Source organism: Lipotes vexillifer, unplaced genomic scaffold (genome assembly GCF_000442215.2).
Source record: "Lipotes vexillifer unplaced genomic scaffold, Lipotes_vexillifer_v1.1 scaffold312, whole genome shotgun sequence".
NCBI classification, from domain to species: Eukaryota; Metazoa; Chordata; class Mammalia; order Artiodactyla; family Lipotidae; genus Lipotes; species Lipotes vexillifer.
The window spans coordinates 103043-118253 of record NW_006789251.1 but is presented as its reverse complement, the minus strand read 5'-3'; the positions used below and the strand labels follow the sequence as shown (position 1 = coordinate 118253).

General features: G+C 44.2%; 1 protein-coding gene across 2 annotated transcripts in view; it reads left to right on the top strand.

Annotated features, from left to right (window-relative positions):
* Positions 1 to 7609: 7609 nt before the first annotated feature.
* Positions 7610 to 15211, top strand: part of RAD23B (RAD23 nucleotide excision repair protein B) — a 43994-nt gene continuing 36392 nt past the window's right edge. The window contains exon 1 of one of the 2 annotated variants that reach the window (XM_007462434.1): positions 7610 to 8046. In XM_007462434.1, coding sequence (XP_007462496.1) covers positions 7981 to 8046 — 66 coding nt within the window. In that variant the 5' untranslated portion in view covers positions 7610 to 7980. Of the gene's footprint in view, positions 8047 to 8523; positions 8659 to 15211 lie in introns of those variants that run through there. The other variant, XM_007462435.1, reaches the window with a different exon arrangement.

Here is a 15211-nt window from a genome sequence, read left to right as displayed (position 1 = left end):
CATTTCCTGTCAGCAGAGCTTCAGCCTATACCACTCTACAGGAGTTTACAGAGTGCCTGATCCATAGACCAGAACCCTACCTATCACAGCATCCAACCAGGAGACCCACTTTACAGTGAAGGAGGTTTGGGAGTGGTCCCATGGTCATGGGACATGTTGGTCTTATCACATACCACCCTCCCCAGAAGCGCCAGCCTGAGAGAGTGACAGAACAATCTGCTGATGGTGCAGATGAAGCACCATCTCAGGGGCAATATTGTGTAAGAACAGGATCTCATTCTCCAGGGTGCAATCTACAAACTGAATAAAAGTACCCTCTAGGCTCTAGAGTCTAGGGCACTGTGTCCCCAGCAGGAAGACTAATTGGGTCCAGGAATGAAGGCAGGGAAGCAGAATGGTCTCATTTACCACTCCCAGTGACCTACTGAGGATTTTTCTGTCCCCACAACTCCGGGACCTGTGGTGTTAGAAGTCTTGGTCCTCAAAGGGGGAGTACTTTGCCAGGGGACACAGCAATGGTCCCACTGAACTACAAGCTTTGTTGCTTATATTAAGGGACCAAAAAGCAAGAAGAGTCATCAACTTGCGAGGGGCAATTGATCCTTATCAGCGAGAGAAGGTAGGACCACCTTATACTCAGAACAAGAAGGAATATATGTGGAATTGACTTGGATGCCTCTTGCTACTCCCTTGCCCAGTTGCGACTATGAGTGGACAAGTACAGCAACCCAGGCCTGAGAAGAGTGGAAACACCAAAGGCTCATCCTCTTCAGGAATAAGGGTTTGGGTCACACCACTAGGCAATGCACCAAGACCAGCAGAGGTAACTGACGAGAACAAGGGGAATTTAGGATGGATAGTGGAGGAGGGAAATGATGAGTACCAGTAGCGGCCCCGAGACCAGCTGCCAGTATGCAGTGTGGTGTTTGTCCCACTCTCCTACTTCATTTAGGTTTCCCTTTAGTAAGAGAGGCTCAATGGGCCCCTGGAACAGCTGTTTCCTGAGTGTGTACGGAGAAGCGGGTTTACATGGTGCAAGCAGATGCCTATTTCAGCCAAAAAAGTGCACTGCCTGGATAGCCCTTCAAGAAAAAATTACCTGTGAGAACTTAGCTATGAGGAGTACAGTTAGCTGACAGCTCTTCCTGGGCAGCCTCTAGCCACTGAACATGGCAGGGATACCAGAGTCTGGCAATTTCATCCAAAGAGTGACTGCTCTACCAGGTAATCTTCACACCATTTACTCCCGTTGGGTTGGCTAATACTTTGTCAGATCTACATCATAATCTGAGTCTTTCTCTACCCAATGTTTCCTTATCTCTTTCCTTTCACAGCAAACGTATCAGCATTGTGCTCTGAAGCATTCTGCTTCCTCCCTTGTATTCTTCACAGTTGATATCCACCAAAAAAACTTCTTGTACTCCTAACTCCATTTCAGTGTCTGAACTGACCTAGTGACTGAACAATGAATGCGACTCACAGGGCTGAGAAACTTGGGGTGGGGGAGGCAGGGTGGAAAATGAGGAAGGAAGGCAGAGCTAGAAGACAGAAGAAATTTTCAAAGCTCAATTGTTATGGGCTGAAATTGTTTTTAAAAGTATATTTAATTGCAAAAAGAAATACTTTTAATAAAGAGTTGAAAACTTTAATTACAATAAGGAAATATTTGCACCACTCTATAAACATCTAGAACTTGGAAAGAGGTTCTATTAACATAAAGCTTACATCATAAATCACCAATAGCTTTTATAACCAATAGAGGTGGGAGCCATGCGCCTTGCCTTTGGAAGGGCTTAAGTCAAACACTGCTATTTTTTTGAATAGGATCCCTAATCAGTCTTTATCCATTACTGTATATCCAACACAATACCTGGCACAGAGTAGATGCTCAGAGAATATCTGCTGGATAGGGTGGTGCCATACAGAACACCGTCAGTCAGGACAGACACTCTTGAGTCAGGAGGACCGGAGAATTCCAAGGAAGTTTCCTAATGTGAAACTCATGTGTAGTGAGCCTCTTTCTCTCACACCCCGCATCAACCCCATCAGCAAAACCTGTAAACTCTATTTTCAATAAATTGAGAATCCAGCTACTTCTTAGCACTTGTAAAGTTTCCACACTAACACAAGTCACCAGTCTCTTATGGATTACTGCAATAACCTGCTAACTGGTCTCTTTGCGTACATCCTTGCTGTCCCCCCCAGCCCACACCAAGAAGTTCTCCAGGCAGCAATCAGAGTAATCCTTTTAAAACCTAAGTCAGATCCTGTCACTTCTCCACCTTAAAATTTCTAATGACTTTCCAAGTTACTCCGAATAAAAGCCAAAGCCTTTACAGTGGCTTTGTGCTCACTGCCCCACTTCCTTTACACCTCTAATGCCACCAGCTACTCTCTCCCCACAGCTGTCCCAGCTCCTTCACCCGACATCCTGGGTATTTCTCCAATATGTCAAGGATGCTTCTACCTCATGGCCTTGCATCTGCATGTAACAAATGCTATGTGAGTGTGAACATTTATGGCTATTATTGTTGTTCCCTCTACTTAGTCCCCTCTAATTCTACTCAGCAGCTGAATGTCTCCCTTCCTCACTTCTCTCTACTCTAATATCAACTATCAGGAAGACTTTCCTTGATTAACCCATATATCAGGCAGAGTCTCAGCAGAAAAAATATACCACATTCAAATGAGGTATTGTTAGATTGAACTGTGCCCCTCCAAAAGATTTACCTTAATTAGTTAAATTAAGTCATACTGGAGTAGGGTGGGTCCTTAATCCAATATGACTGGTATGAAATAATAAGAAATATACCTATTGGTCTCTGCCCCTGGTTCTTGCTAATATTTGGTCTTTGACCTTGGTTCCTGACACAGGGCTCTCCAAAACTCTTATAATTTCCTGAGTGATAGCAGTATCTGACACAGAGCTCCTAACCCCTTGGAATTTCCTGAGTAATAGGAATGTCTTTTGCTGTAATGAGGGGACTCTTGGTGGGCTCCTGGATGGGGGCTGGTCACCAGAGAGACTAAGCCATGATTAGAAGGTTGTAACTTTCAGCCCAACCCCCCATTCTTCAGAGAAGAGAGAGAGGCTGGAAATTGAGGTAAATAATTGATCACCCCTGCGTGAGGAAGCCTCCATAAAAATCCCCAAAGTACAGATTTTGGAAAGCTTCCGGGTTGGTGAATGTATCCACGTGCCGGGAGGGTGGGGCACCCCAACTCCACAGGGACACAAGCTCCTGCACTTGAGACCCTTCCAGATCTCGCCCTATATATCTTTTCATCTGGTTGGTCATCAGTATCCTTTATCATATCCTTTATCATATAATAAGCTAGTAAACATGTTTCCCTGAGCTCTGTGAACTGTTCTAGCAAATGATCAAACCCAAGGAGGGGGTCGTGGAAATCCCAGTTTATAGCTGCTCAGTCTGAAGTACAGGTGACAAGTTGGGACTTGCAATTGGCATCTGAAGTGGGGGCAGTCTGGTGGGACTGAGCCCTTAACTTGTGTGATCAGGTGCTAACTCCAGGTAGTGTCAGAACTGAACTGAACGGCAGGACACCCAGCTGGTGTCTGGGGAATTACTTGGTGTGGGAAAAAAGCCCACACATTTGGTGACCGGAAGTAAATATTAAGAGTAGTAATTGAGCGGTGAGTAGAGGAGAAACAATAGAGTTTTTCCTATTCTACTGGTGTCCTTATAAGAAGAGACACACAGGGACAGACATACAAGAGTTGAACATCACGTGACGATGGAGACAGAGGCTGAGGTGATGCAGCAAGCCAAAGGATGCCAATGATTGCCAGCAAACCACCAGAAGCTAGGAAGAGGCAACAAAGAACTCACTGTGACAGGTGTCAGAGAGAGCACTGCCCTACCAACACCTTAATTTTGGACTTCTAGCCCCCAGAACTGTGAGACAATAAGTTTCGATTGTTTTAAGCCACTCAGTTCATGGAGATTCAATTAAAGGGCCTCTTCACAATCATGTAGGGAAGCATATAGGGACACTACAAGGACAGTACAGCACCCTGGAGTGAGAAGTAGGGGCCCTCCAGGCATGAAGGGGCAAGGTGGGGAGCAGGTACCAGAATCTGGAAGGAGAGAGTCACCTGGAAGTTCAGGATACAGAAGTAATGACCTTGTATCAAGAGCATTGCCAACCACAAAGAGGAATACATGGCCTAACTTCATTCTTCTCCCTTAGTCCTGTCTCCTGCTGGGACTCCCCAGGAAGCCAACTGTGGTAGCCCACACAGGGCAGCCCTCTTGGGGCCAATTGCTGGGTGAAAAACAGGTAAGAAGATGGGGGAGGGGAATGAAAAATATCTGGCACGTTCGCTATAGCAATACTATTTCGGCTCTGTACTATTGATTTTCTTCATGTTTTGTTTTTTTTTTTTTAAAATCACTTATCAGTACCCCACATACTATAAATATTGATAACTTTGATTTTTAGTTTATTATGTTTATCTACTATCCCACTAGAATACAAACTCCATGAGGGCAGGGACTTCGTTTCTTGTTGTATCCTCAGCACCTAGAACAGTTCCTGGCATGGAGAGAGTCTCAAGAACTATTTGATGAGTGAATGGCTTGGAGTGTGGCATTTTTACCCTGGTATTTTCTAAGTCAGCAGCTGCTGCATCTCTGCTTGCTCATCTTCTCCCCTGAAATCACTTGACTGATTTCCAAAAATGCAAGCAAAATTCCCTGGCTTGTTACCAAGTATTTGGAATCAATGACTCCCTCCCCTCTTTTTATCTTGGCCCAATAGCTCTTGAAGAAGCCCAAGGCCTATCCTACAAGGCCTTGCTCGCAAGCACCCTCATCTTGGTGGCCTTTGCGTTGGGGGGTTGGAGGGGGTCCTATCATCTGTCATGTGAACGGTGGGACTCTTGGCAAATGCACCGACATCAAACGAGGAGGCATACAGGCTGTCCAACCTGTACTATTTAGCCAAGCAAATAAAAAGTAATAATTTCAGGTAGAGCCATGAAAAACTTTAAGCCAGGGTGCTGTTGTACTATCACATGGAGTTTGGTGGGGCTCAGATGAGATTATCCATGGAAAGTGCCTTAAATGGTGCCTTGCCTAAAGGGTTAATATATGTTTGTTATATATTATTAAAGTTATTGAAGAAGTCCTCTGTGAGGAAGTAAATTATGACTTGGACCCTGAATGACGAAAAGCAGATACTCAATTAAAGATCTGGGAAGAGTTTCAGGCTGAAGTGACCTCAGCTGCAAAGGCCCACAGACGAGAACCAGCTTGGCCTGTTCGAGGGATGACAGTGAATGAGAGGGAGAGAGAAGGAAGGAGATGAGGCCAGAGGGTTTGGCAAGTGTCAGATCATGTGAGCTCCCCAAGGCCAGGTAAAGAGTTTGAATTTTATTCTTAAGTATAATTAGGTATTAAGAGTAGATGTGACATGATTTATATTTGAAAAAGACCACTCTGCTGGGGAGGTTGAAAAAAGAGAAGTGGAGAGACCAGTTGGGATGCAGGGGAAAGATACTGATGCACTAGCCTAGGGTTGTAGAAGTAGAATTGGGAGAAATGGCTGAATCGGGGATATAACTTGGAGAATAAAGTTGATAGGACTTGATAATGGATTAGGTGTGGTGGTTGGCAGGGGCGGGGTCGGGGGAGGAAGAGAGGGAAGAGAGTTATCAGGGATGATGACTAGATTTTTGGTCTGAGCACCTGGGTAGATGGTGGTGCCATGAACGAAGATGGGGGAAAACTGGGAGAGGAGCAGGTTTCAGAGGGAGGGGAGGTCCAGAGGGAATCAATGGTTCTGTTTGGCCATGGTAAGTTTCAGAGGCTTACTATATTTCAAGTGAAGATATTGTGTAGGCAATTGGCTAACTCTATCTATAGCTAAGGGGAGAGGTCTAGGCTGGAGGTATTTCAAAACAAGGGGCAGGATAAGATCACCTGGTGACTAGCAGTAGATATACAGGAATACAGAGGGCGGAAGGTTAGATACTGAATTACAATACAGGGAGATATGTGCTGTGAATGGGGCAACACCAGGTTAGTGGAGAGGGAGGCTGGTCAGCAAAGTTCCGTGGAAGCATTATATCCACAGAAAACCAAGCAGTGACATTTTATCAGTGAGGATGCTGGTCCAGAGAGGTAATTTGCAATTAGTCACACAGCTAGTGACCTAACTGTAACTTTATACTTGAACTACTTTAAGTCAAACCCTATTAAGAGGCAGGATAGTCAGGCATCTAGGAACACAGGCTCTGGAGTCATTCTGCTTGGGTTCAAATTCTGGACCTGCCACTTACCAGGTGGGTGACTCCAGGTACATTACTCATCATCTCTATACTTCAGTTTTCTTATCTGTAAATAGGCATACTACAAATAGCTATCTACTTAGGGAGTGCTTACTATGTTTCTGGTACTAAGATTTTACATACATTATTCAACACCCCCCTCCAATAATCAATGAAGTTGAATGCTATTATTATCCCCATCTTACTGATGAGAAACCGGAAGCATATTTACGCATTCACAAATATTTACTGTGCCTGCATTACATGTTTCTTCGTGCTAGGGGTATATCAGGAGATACAACAAAGTCCTTGCCTTTGTGCAGCTTGTCTGTGATTTACTGAAAGGAGAAAGATGATAAAACTAATAAATATGTACATTATATGGCAATTGGAAGATGATAAATGCTATAGGAAAAACACCAGGGTAATGGAGCTAGGAAAGTTGCTGTTTTAAGTCGGGTATCCAGGGTAGACCTCTCTGAGAAGGCGACATGTGAGCAAAGATTTGAAGGAGGTGAGACAGCGAGCCACCCAGGTAGCTAGGGAAACTAGAACTCGGAGCGGAAACAGCAAGGGCGAAGGTAGGCTCTCAGGTGAGAGCGTTTGTCTAACATCCACCAACAACGCCTAGGGCCAGCCGTGAGAGTAAGATATGAAAGGAAGGGGCTGTGTATCCAGTTCTAAGAACTTTGACTTTTACTCTTGGTGAGATGAGGAACCACTGGATAGTTCTGCCCGGGGGAGTGATATAACTTGACCTTGTATTTAGGCTCAAGGCCCATCAAGGCAGTCTAGCGCTGGAGTCAGTGCTCTCAGAATAAAAGAATCAGTCGCCAGCACAAGGACTCAGCCACACAGCAAGCGCCCTGCAAGCGCCGGCCCACTACTGTGGCTGTCATGATCCTTTCACTTAAACCCCGCCCCGACCTACCGCCCTCTAGTTCCCCAGCTCCAGGGCTCCGCTTCCACTCAGTCCGGTCTCCACGTAGCGCTTCCCAGGCTATGGATTGCGCAACTCAGACAACAGGGCGGAGCCTGGGCGTGGGCGGAGTCTGGACGTAGGCCGAGCAGCGGCGGGCTGGAGAACGCCCCAGCCGCAGACTCTCCATGGAAGCCCCGAGAACCCCGAGACGCCCACTGACTGCGCCTGCGCACGCGCAATCCAGGCCGCCGACATTCCAAAACGGTAATCCGCGCCGCCCCGCCCCAGTTCCGGGGCGGAGTTCTTGGCTGCGCCTGCGCACAGGCTCGCCGCACCCTACGCCTGCGCGTTCAGCCAGCCCGACCCCATCCCCCAGGTTTTTCGGGTGGGGGAGGGGGTGCGTCTCGGCGAGTCACGATGATGGCGGCCACCATCCTGTGGTGAGGTAGCGGATTCTCTGCTGATCTCGCAGAGTCCCTGGCGCTTCCTGCAGACTCAGTGGCTGGCGCCGGGCGCGTGAGGAAGCACAAGCACGGTGGCCCGTGCTCGCGAGGAAGGCCGCAGTCGCGGAGGCAGCGGCGCGGCCCGGGGCCAGGGCTCGGGGAGAGGCCGCTCTGCAAGGCGAATGTGACAAGCCCCCACCCCCACCACTTTCCTCCCTAGTGCGCGAGGAGCGCGGGCGACCCCGGGGCCCCGCCAGGCCACAGACCCCGCCCAGCGGCCAGCACCCGGAGCAGGCCCGGCAGCGGAGCTGCGCGGCGGCACCATGCTGGTCACCCTGAAGACCCTACAGCAGCAGACCTTCAAGATCGACATCGACCCAGACGAGACGGTGAGTGCGGCGGGAGCGCGGAGCCCGGGACCGGACAGGGGAGGCGCGCGAGGCGCCCGCCGGGCCTGGGCTTGGGGCGGTGCGGCGGGGCCGTGTGTGGGGCCCCGGCCTCAGCTTCTAGAGGGGCCCGGCGGCGCGCCCGAGCGGGGAGACCTCCGGTACACCCTAGAGGGCCCGGCGAGCGGGGTCTTGGGCCCCGGGCGCTGGATGAGGCCTGCGGGCTCCGAGTGCGGGCAGGGCCCGGGGGCCCGGCGGCAAGCGGCCCACCGGACCTTCAGAGTTGGCTGTGGGTTTTGTGGCAGGAGTAAGGGGAAGCAGTGTTCGGACACCGGAGCCCTGGTGGCAGATGGCGTGGAGTACACGCCCGCTGGGCACGGGAGGCCTCGGCCTGGGCGCTCTCGGCGGAGGGGCCAGAGGGGGAGGGGAGGTCAGGGCTGCCTCGGCGGTCTAGCCGGGCTCCCCGATGGTGGGTGCACGGGTGGGGGAGGGAGATGTCGGCGTCACCACTGTCCCTGAGTGGACCTGGTTAGGCGCTGAGGTCTAGGAAGCGCAAACTGGAGATAATGAGCCTTAAATAAAAAGTATCAGATTCCGTCTGCTGCACAGTGAGAGGCGAGTGGTGAGGGGTTGTGAAAATGCATTCTTTGCCCCCTCGCCGCAGAATTGGTGACCCTTTTATTTGCCTATATCTTGAATCGTTTCGCTGCAGTTCTCCCGCCACCCAACCCACACCCATGTGTAGATTGCCCTTTGAGCCCTCTTTGGTGGTGAAGTTTGTTGGGTTAGAGCCCTTCAAATCCAGGCTCAAACTTAACTCCAGATTAATGAGTTCCCTGTGTTAGAAGTCTTGAAGTTGTAGGAGTCGGAACTCTGCACCCAACCCCCAAATAATAGCCTTCAGGGGAGAAAAGAAGAAAATAAAAACTTTGAATCTCTTCTGTAAACTCTTGAACACCTCAGAAGTTCACGTGTTAAATTCTCATGTCATCCTGTGTATTTGTGAGTGCAAAAAGGCACTGTGTTGAAATCAGTACAACTTTTTGCCAAGATCTAAAAATGCCATTCAGTGTAAACTTGCTTGTGTTCTGGAATTGTGATGCTGTACACCATTGAGGTTGTCATAAGGCAGTACTTAAAGCAGCAACTTTCAGCCCATCTATATTTTTAAAAATAGGTGATTCAACTTTGGTGGAGATCTGGGGCCTTAGTGTTAGTTAATTAAATAATCCTGAGCTCCCATGTGTGGCTGTAACTTATTTGCTATGTGCCTGTTTTGCAAAGATGTGAAGATTAAATATTATTTAATTGGTGGTCAGTAAAGGGAATCGATTATTAATCACTCCGTACCTTTGAGTGAGAGTATAGTGTTATGTTTTACCTATATCATTTAATCTAAAGTTTTCTACACCTTTAATTATTTTAAAAAAGTAGTTCCCAACCTTTTTGGAATTGTGGTACTAAATGATTTTAGTTCAAGATATTTAATTATATGTGTAAATATGCTGTGTAGTAAATTCTTAAAAGTGCAGAAGATAGCAATTTTAGATGAGAAATTCAGTGTTCTCAGAAGTAATTGACAACACCCTGTGGATTGCTGTTACTAACAAAAATCATATTCTTCCTGAGTATTCCTTTACTGCTTGGTGTATACTTAGAAGTTAAAGGATGAAAGTTAATGCAGCTGTTTAATGTTTTCAGACAAAACTTTTCATAAAACGTTATTGACTTTGGATTTTTGTAGTGACACGTGTTGGTGCTGCAGGAACTTTACCAGCTTATATTCACAATTAATTCCAAGATTATTGAAACCTAAAGGATTTTTTTTTTTTGGTAAATATCTGTGGATTTATTGAAGTTATGCAGTGACTTTCTACAGCTCCACTGAATTATTTATGTTCTATAAAGTTTGTATAGCTCTTTAGGCATTTTATGCATTCTTTTATCTTAGAGCCAATATTGTATTTGTATAGATTCTTAACCGTACTTGCTGTTTTCCAGTTTATTTCCAAGGGGATTTAAGTTATATGAAACATACTTCTAGAGGTATATTTCCAGAAAGCTCAGTTGTTACAGAGAGTTGCTTCTTTAGCTTTTTGTTGCTATTTGTCCAAATATAATTTTGTTGCTGTTTATGTAAATATAAAAGCTAACATTGTTAGGCTGGGACAAGAAATGAAAACACTTAATCTGGATATACTGGAACATTTACATTAAAATGACTTGTGGGTTTTTACTTTAATGGACTTAAATTTAAAAAATGGGGAGAAGGTTAGAACTATTTTAATTCCATCTTTATAGTGATTTTTAATTAAATATTTATTTTTGATACAGTATTTGAGAAAATTCCAGTAAGAAAAGAAGCAATGAAAATTACATATAAATAGAGGGAGACTGTAAGTGTCCTGTTTGTAATTTGTGAAAACTAGATAACCAAGGATATTAGAAATAGATCTAAAATAAAGGGGAAAAAATAGGATTTTACTGAGACCTCTAGGGAGATTCACATAAAATGAACAGATTTTGGTCTCTAAGACCTCTGTTTTGGCCGCTCAAAGGTTTTATTTTTACCTAGAAGGAACTAAAAAACCTTAAGGAACTTAAGTAACTTGAGGTGGCCGGTATAGAAACTTGTGAGCTTGAGATGAGCAGGAGCGAAAATGAGTGAAAGGACTGAGAGATAAGAGGAATCATGGGAGTGAATCATTTGCTCAACAAGCAAATGTTCAGTGAGCTTTGACTGGCAGAACTGGAGGAGTACAGGGACGTGGGGGACATGGTCTGGGTCTTCTTGGGAGCCATGTTGACATACTCTTAGCTCCGTCAGTGGCTATAGAGTAGATGCACAAAGTAGAAAAAGCAAGAGGATTTGTTTTTAAGGTGTTTGTATTTGCTCTAGTGTTTGAATGTTGAAAGTCCTCCCCTGCCTTTTTTTTAACAAGTGAAACTTTAACATTCATTTGCCATTTTGTACCATTTACTTGACCATTACCATGCACTGCCTTTAGTGTTAACCATTACAAAACAGTGATTTTATTATTATAATAATAATTCATCTCATAGAATAACTGGGGAAAAAAAACCAACAGTAAGTTTCAGGTGAGACTTTAAATGCATAAGCTGAAATATGATTGTATTATATAAGTGACATCAAAGTTATGTGTATACATTGGAAGTTTTTGGTAAGAGAATTGTGAAGATACAGTAGTTTTAATTTCTATAGACAGTATATCTAATATGCTATGCAGTAATCTGCAAAGAATTAACCTCACTTTGTGGTATATTTGTGTAATGGTGATTATACTATAAAATACTACTGGAGTACTAGTCTTACACATGGGATTTACTAGCCATCATTTATTAGCAAATTGTTCCCATTGTGGCTTATTGTATTTTAACAGAGTTGTGCTGAAGATAGTACCTTATTATGGAAGTTCCCTAGATTATTAAAACATTAAGTAGTAAACATATTAAAACACTGTATCACAGAGGTAAAACTAACGTTTCTTGGCGTATGGGTAAAACAAAATACTGTAGTACCTGGGAAACCTGGTATGATTTGTATCAGACCTTTGCTCTTTCTATACTTGGCACACAGTAGGCATTTAATAAAGATCTTTTGAATGAATTAAATACATTTTTTGGTGAATTGCCAAGTCAGTGATCCCTCAATGTTTGCATGTTGATTTATTTAATGTTTGTTGAATACTTACTAAAAATATCAGGTCTTGCTGTCATGGTGTGTACATTATAGTGGAATAAATTAGTCGAAAGCAAATTTTAAAAAACAGATAGTGGTAAGAGTTATGTAGAGAATTGAAATAGGGTGAGGTAATTTGATAGTGTATGACTGGGTGGCTACTTTTAAATTGGTCACAGAAGGCCTTTCTAAATAAGGTGACATTTAAACTGAGATCTGAATAGTAAGCACTCAGAGATGGGGAGAGTGTTTTCTGTTGGGAAAGACCTTTAAGAGTGTGTTTTGGGAATCAAAAAAGGACTGTATTGTTGATCTAGTAGTTAAAGGAGAAGAGAGGTAAGGGATTAGAGTTAGGCAAGGGGCCAGGGCCTGTAGGGCTTTGTAATAAAGTGAAGGTTTTCAGTGTAAAATAGGAGGCCTTTGGGGGCTTTTAAGCAGAGGAGAAAAATTATTTCTTTTATGATTTGAAAAGGTTACTTTGCTGTATGGAGAATAGATAGTAGGAAGACCATTTAGAAGGCTTGCGCAACAAACAGTCTTAAGGGGTCAAGGCTTTGACCAGGGAAGTAGGAGTGGAGATACAAAGAGAGGTGGAGGGATTTGAGATATGATGGGGAGGATAGAGTTGAGAGAATTTTTTGATGCGTTGGAGTGGGGAAAATTGAGAAATCAAAGATTAAACGTAGGTTTTGGTTGTATAACTTGTGTGAATACTTGTGTTCTTTCCTGAGATGTGGAGGGATGGGAGAGGGGCAGGTTTAGGGGTTGGGGTGGAAACTCAAGACTTAAGTTTAAGATGCCTATTAAACATTCAGGTGGAAATGACAAGGAGATTTGCTATGAATTTCCGTCCCAAAGGGGAGTTTGGAATTAGAGACATGACAATAAGCAGCATATATGTTTGACCTCAATCCATTGGACTGGATGAGATCATCTTGCCGCAGTCTTTTTCAGTGCCCATTCCTTGCAAAATTGAGTCCAAGTGCCTAGATTATCCCTTATGTGTAATTAACTTCTCTGCTACTGGAATTGAGGAACCCTGGGGAGAATGTAGTGGGATGGGGTTTAGGGCTGAAGCCTGGGATGCTCTAACATGTGGAGATTGAATACTGAAGAGGTCAGTTAAGGAGCAACCTTTGAGGTAGGAAGAATCCAAGAGAAGAAAAAAGTTTCAAAGAGGAGGAAAAGGTCAGGTGTATCTATTGCTTGAGAAATCAGAAGTAAGATAAAAACAAGAAGCATGACTTTTGGTTTTGGCAACTTGGAGGTCATTAGTGACCCTAATGAGTAGTCTCCATGGAGTGTTAGGGCCAGAATTTATTGGATTGAGGAATGAATGGGAAACATGTGAAAATGATCACAATAATTCTGAGCGTCACAGCCTATGGTAGGCATCGTTTAAAAAAAACACACACACACCAGAATTGTGGAAAATATGTAATAGTGTATGTTTTAAAAAGAAGAAATGGAGACCAGCATGATTGGTAACTTGCCTGGGGTCATACAGCAATGGCCTTGGTAGTTTCACTGTCTGTGAATGATGTTCTTGCCCATACTCTGACCTTCTGTTCCTTAATTGCTCATCCAGTGATCTTTCCTTCTACTCTACCTCAGTTATTCAGACTCATGACTGGTAACTAGCTCTTATCACAACCAGTAACTGTAGCTGTTCCCCCTATCCACAGTAATCAGTTTTTAGTATCCCACTTTAACTTCCCTCTGATTCCAATGCTAATGAGACTTACAGTCTATTGGATCCATACTCCTTTTCACTGGCCCTCCCCTCGTGTTATTGCTTCCACTTTTGCCCAGCTAAGATAAAGTCAGTGACTATAATCACTCCCTTGCAAGAGTCAGGTATAGCATGTCTCTTGAGCCAGACTGCCTAAGTTTCAATCCTGGCCTTAGTACTTGCTGTGTGATGTGACCTTTGGCAAGTTACCCGATTTTGTGCCTGTTTCCTCATCTGTAAAAAGAGAATACAGCCATGGAAGTACTAACCTCCCAGGATTGTTTTGTTATATGAGTTATGTGAGTTTGAGATGATACACAGAGTGCTTAGTGACAGTGCTTAACAACATGGTCCCACTCTCACTCCATTATTCTTGTTTGAAATACTCCAAATATGATTAAATTCAAGTCTGTGTTTGTGCTTGCACCTGTGCAGCTAGAAGGCGAACACATAGGCACCTTGACTTGTCTCACTTAAATTCCTGGACAATAATCGTAACCAGGCCCTTGTAGTGACAGTCATACATTTCACCATTCACTTTTCCACTGTCATAGGCAGATTTCATATCATCCTCTCTCTTTATTTTCAATCAGTGACCCTAGATTTTAGGTTTTATTGAAAATATAGAAACAGTCGGGACAGAACTTTTACAAGATCCTACTGGAACTCCCTACCTGCTAGCCTCCTTTTATTGTGGAGATAGCTATGTATTGTGGATGGTGCTATCTAAGGCCAATTCCCACCCCCCCACACTTTACCACAGCATCCTAAACTCTTGTCGTTTATGAAGGACATCACTCCATCAGTTCTCCTTTTCTACATCATTGATTTTTCCATTTCTAAATTTATTTTATTTATTTATTTATTTATTTCTGCATTGGGTCTTCGCTGCTCTGCGCGGGCTTTCCCTATCTGCGGCGAGCAGGGGGCCACTCTTGTCTGTGGTGCTCGGGCTTCTCACTGCAGTGGCTTTTCCTGTTATGGCTCACGGGCTTAGTTGCTCCGCGGCACGTGGGATCCTCCCGGACCAGGGCTTGAACCCGTGTGCCCCTGCATTGGCAGGCAGATTCCCAACCACTGTGCCACCAGGGAAGCCCAATTTTTCCATTTCTAGAGTATCTAAACATTTTCCTTGTCTTAATAAAACCCTCCCTTGTCTCCACATTTGTCTACTCCTCCATTTCTCCCTCTTCCTTACATCAGAACTTAAGAGTAGCTCTTGAGTCTGTTTGCTTTTTTTTTTTTTTTTAACATCTTGCTCTTTCAAATACATCATGCTATTCCTAAACTAGAGGAGAGTTTTCTCCCACTTTATAGTTGCCCTGTGCCCTTGAGCGTAGTACTTAAATCGCTCTTCTTGTGAGTAAAATGGGAGTAATAATAATTTACCTGCCTTCCTTGTAGAGTTGATCTGAAAATCAGGTGAGATTATGGATCTGACAAAATTTTGGTGAATTGTGAAATCAGAAATAAATCTATGCAATTTCTTTTTTAACATGTCCTGTTTACGGTTATTTTGATCAGTGTTTTCACTGTCCTTTTTGAACAAGGTTTGTGTAAGTGAGATATCCTCATTTTCTTAGCTTGATGTAATCAATTTCAGTGTTGAGAGCAGTGTTCTGCCTTTTTTAGCTTGGAAATTGAGATTATTTGATAGATAATGTATAAAATTTCTGTTGCCTTTGGAAAGAAATGTGCTAAATTTAAGCCTGCTGTAGAACAGTGAATCCTGCTGA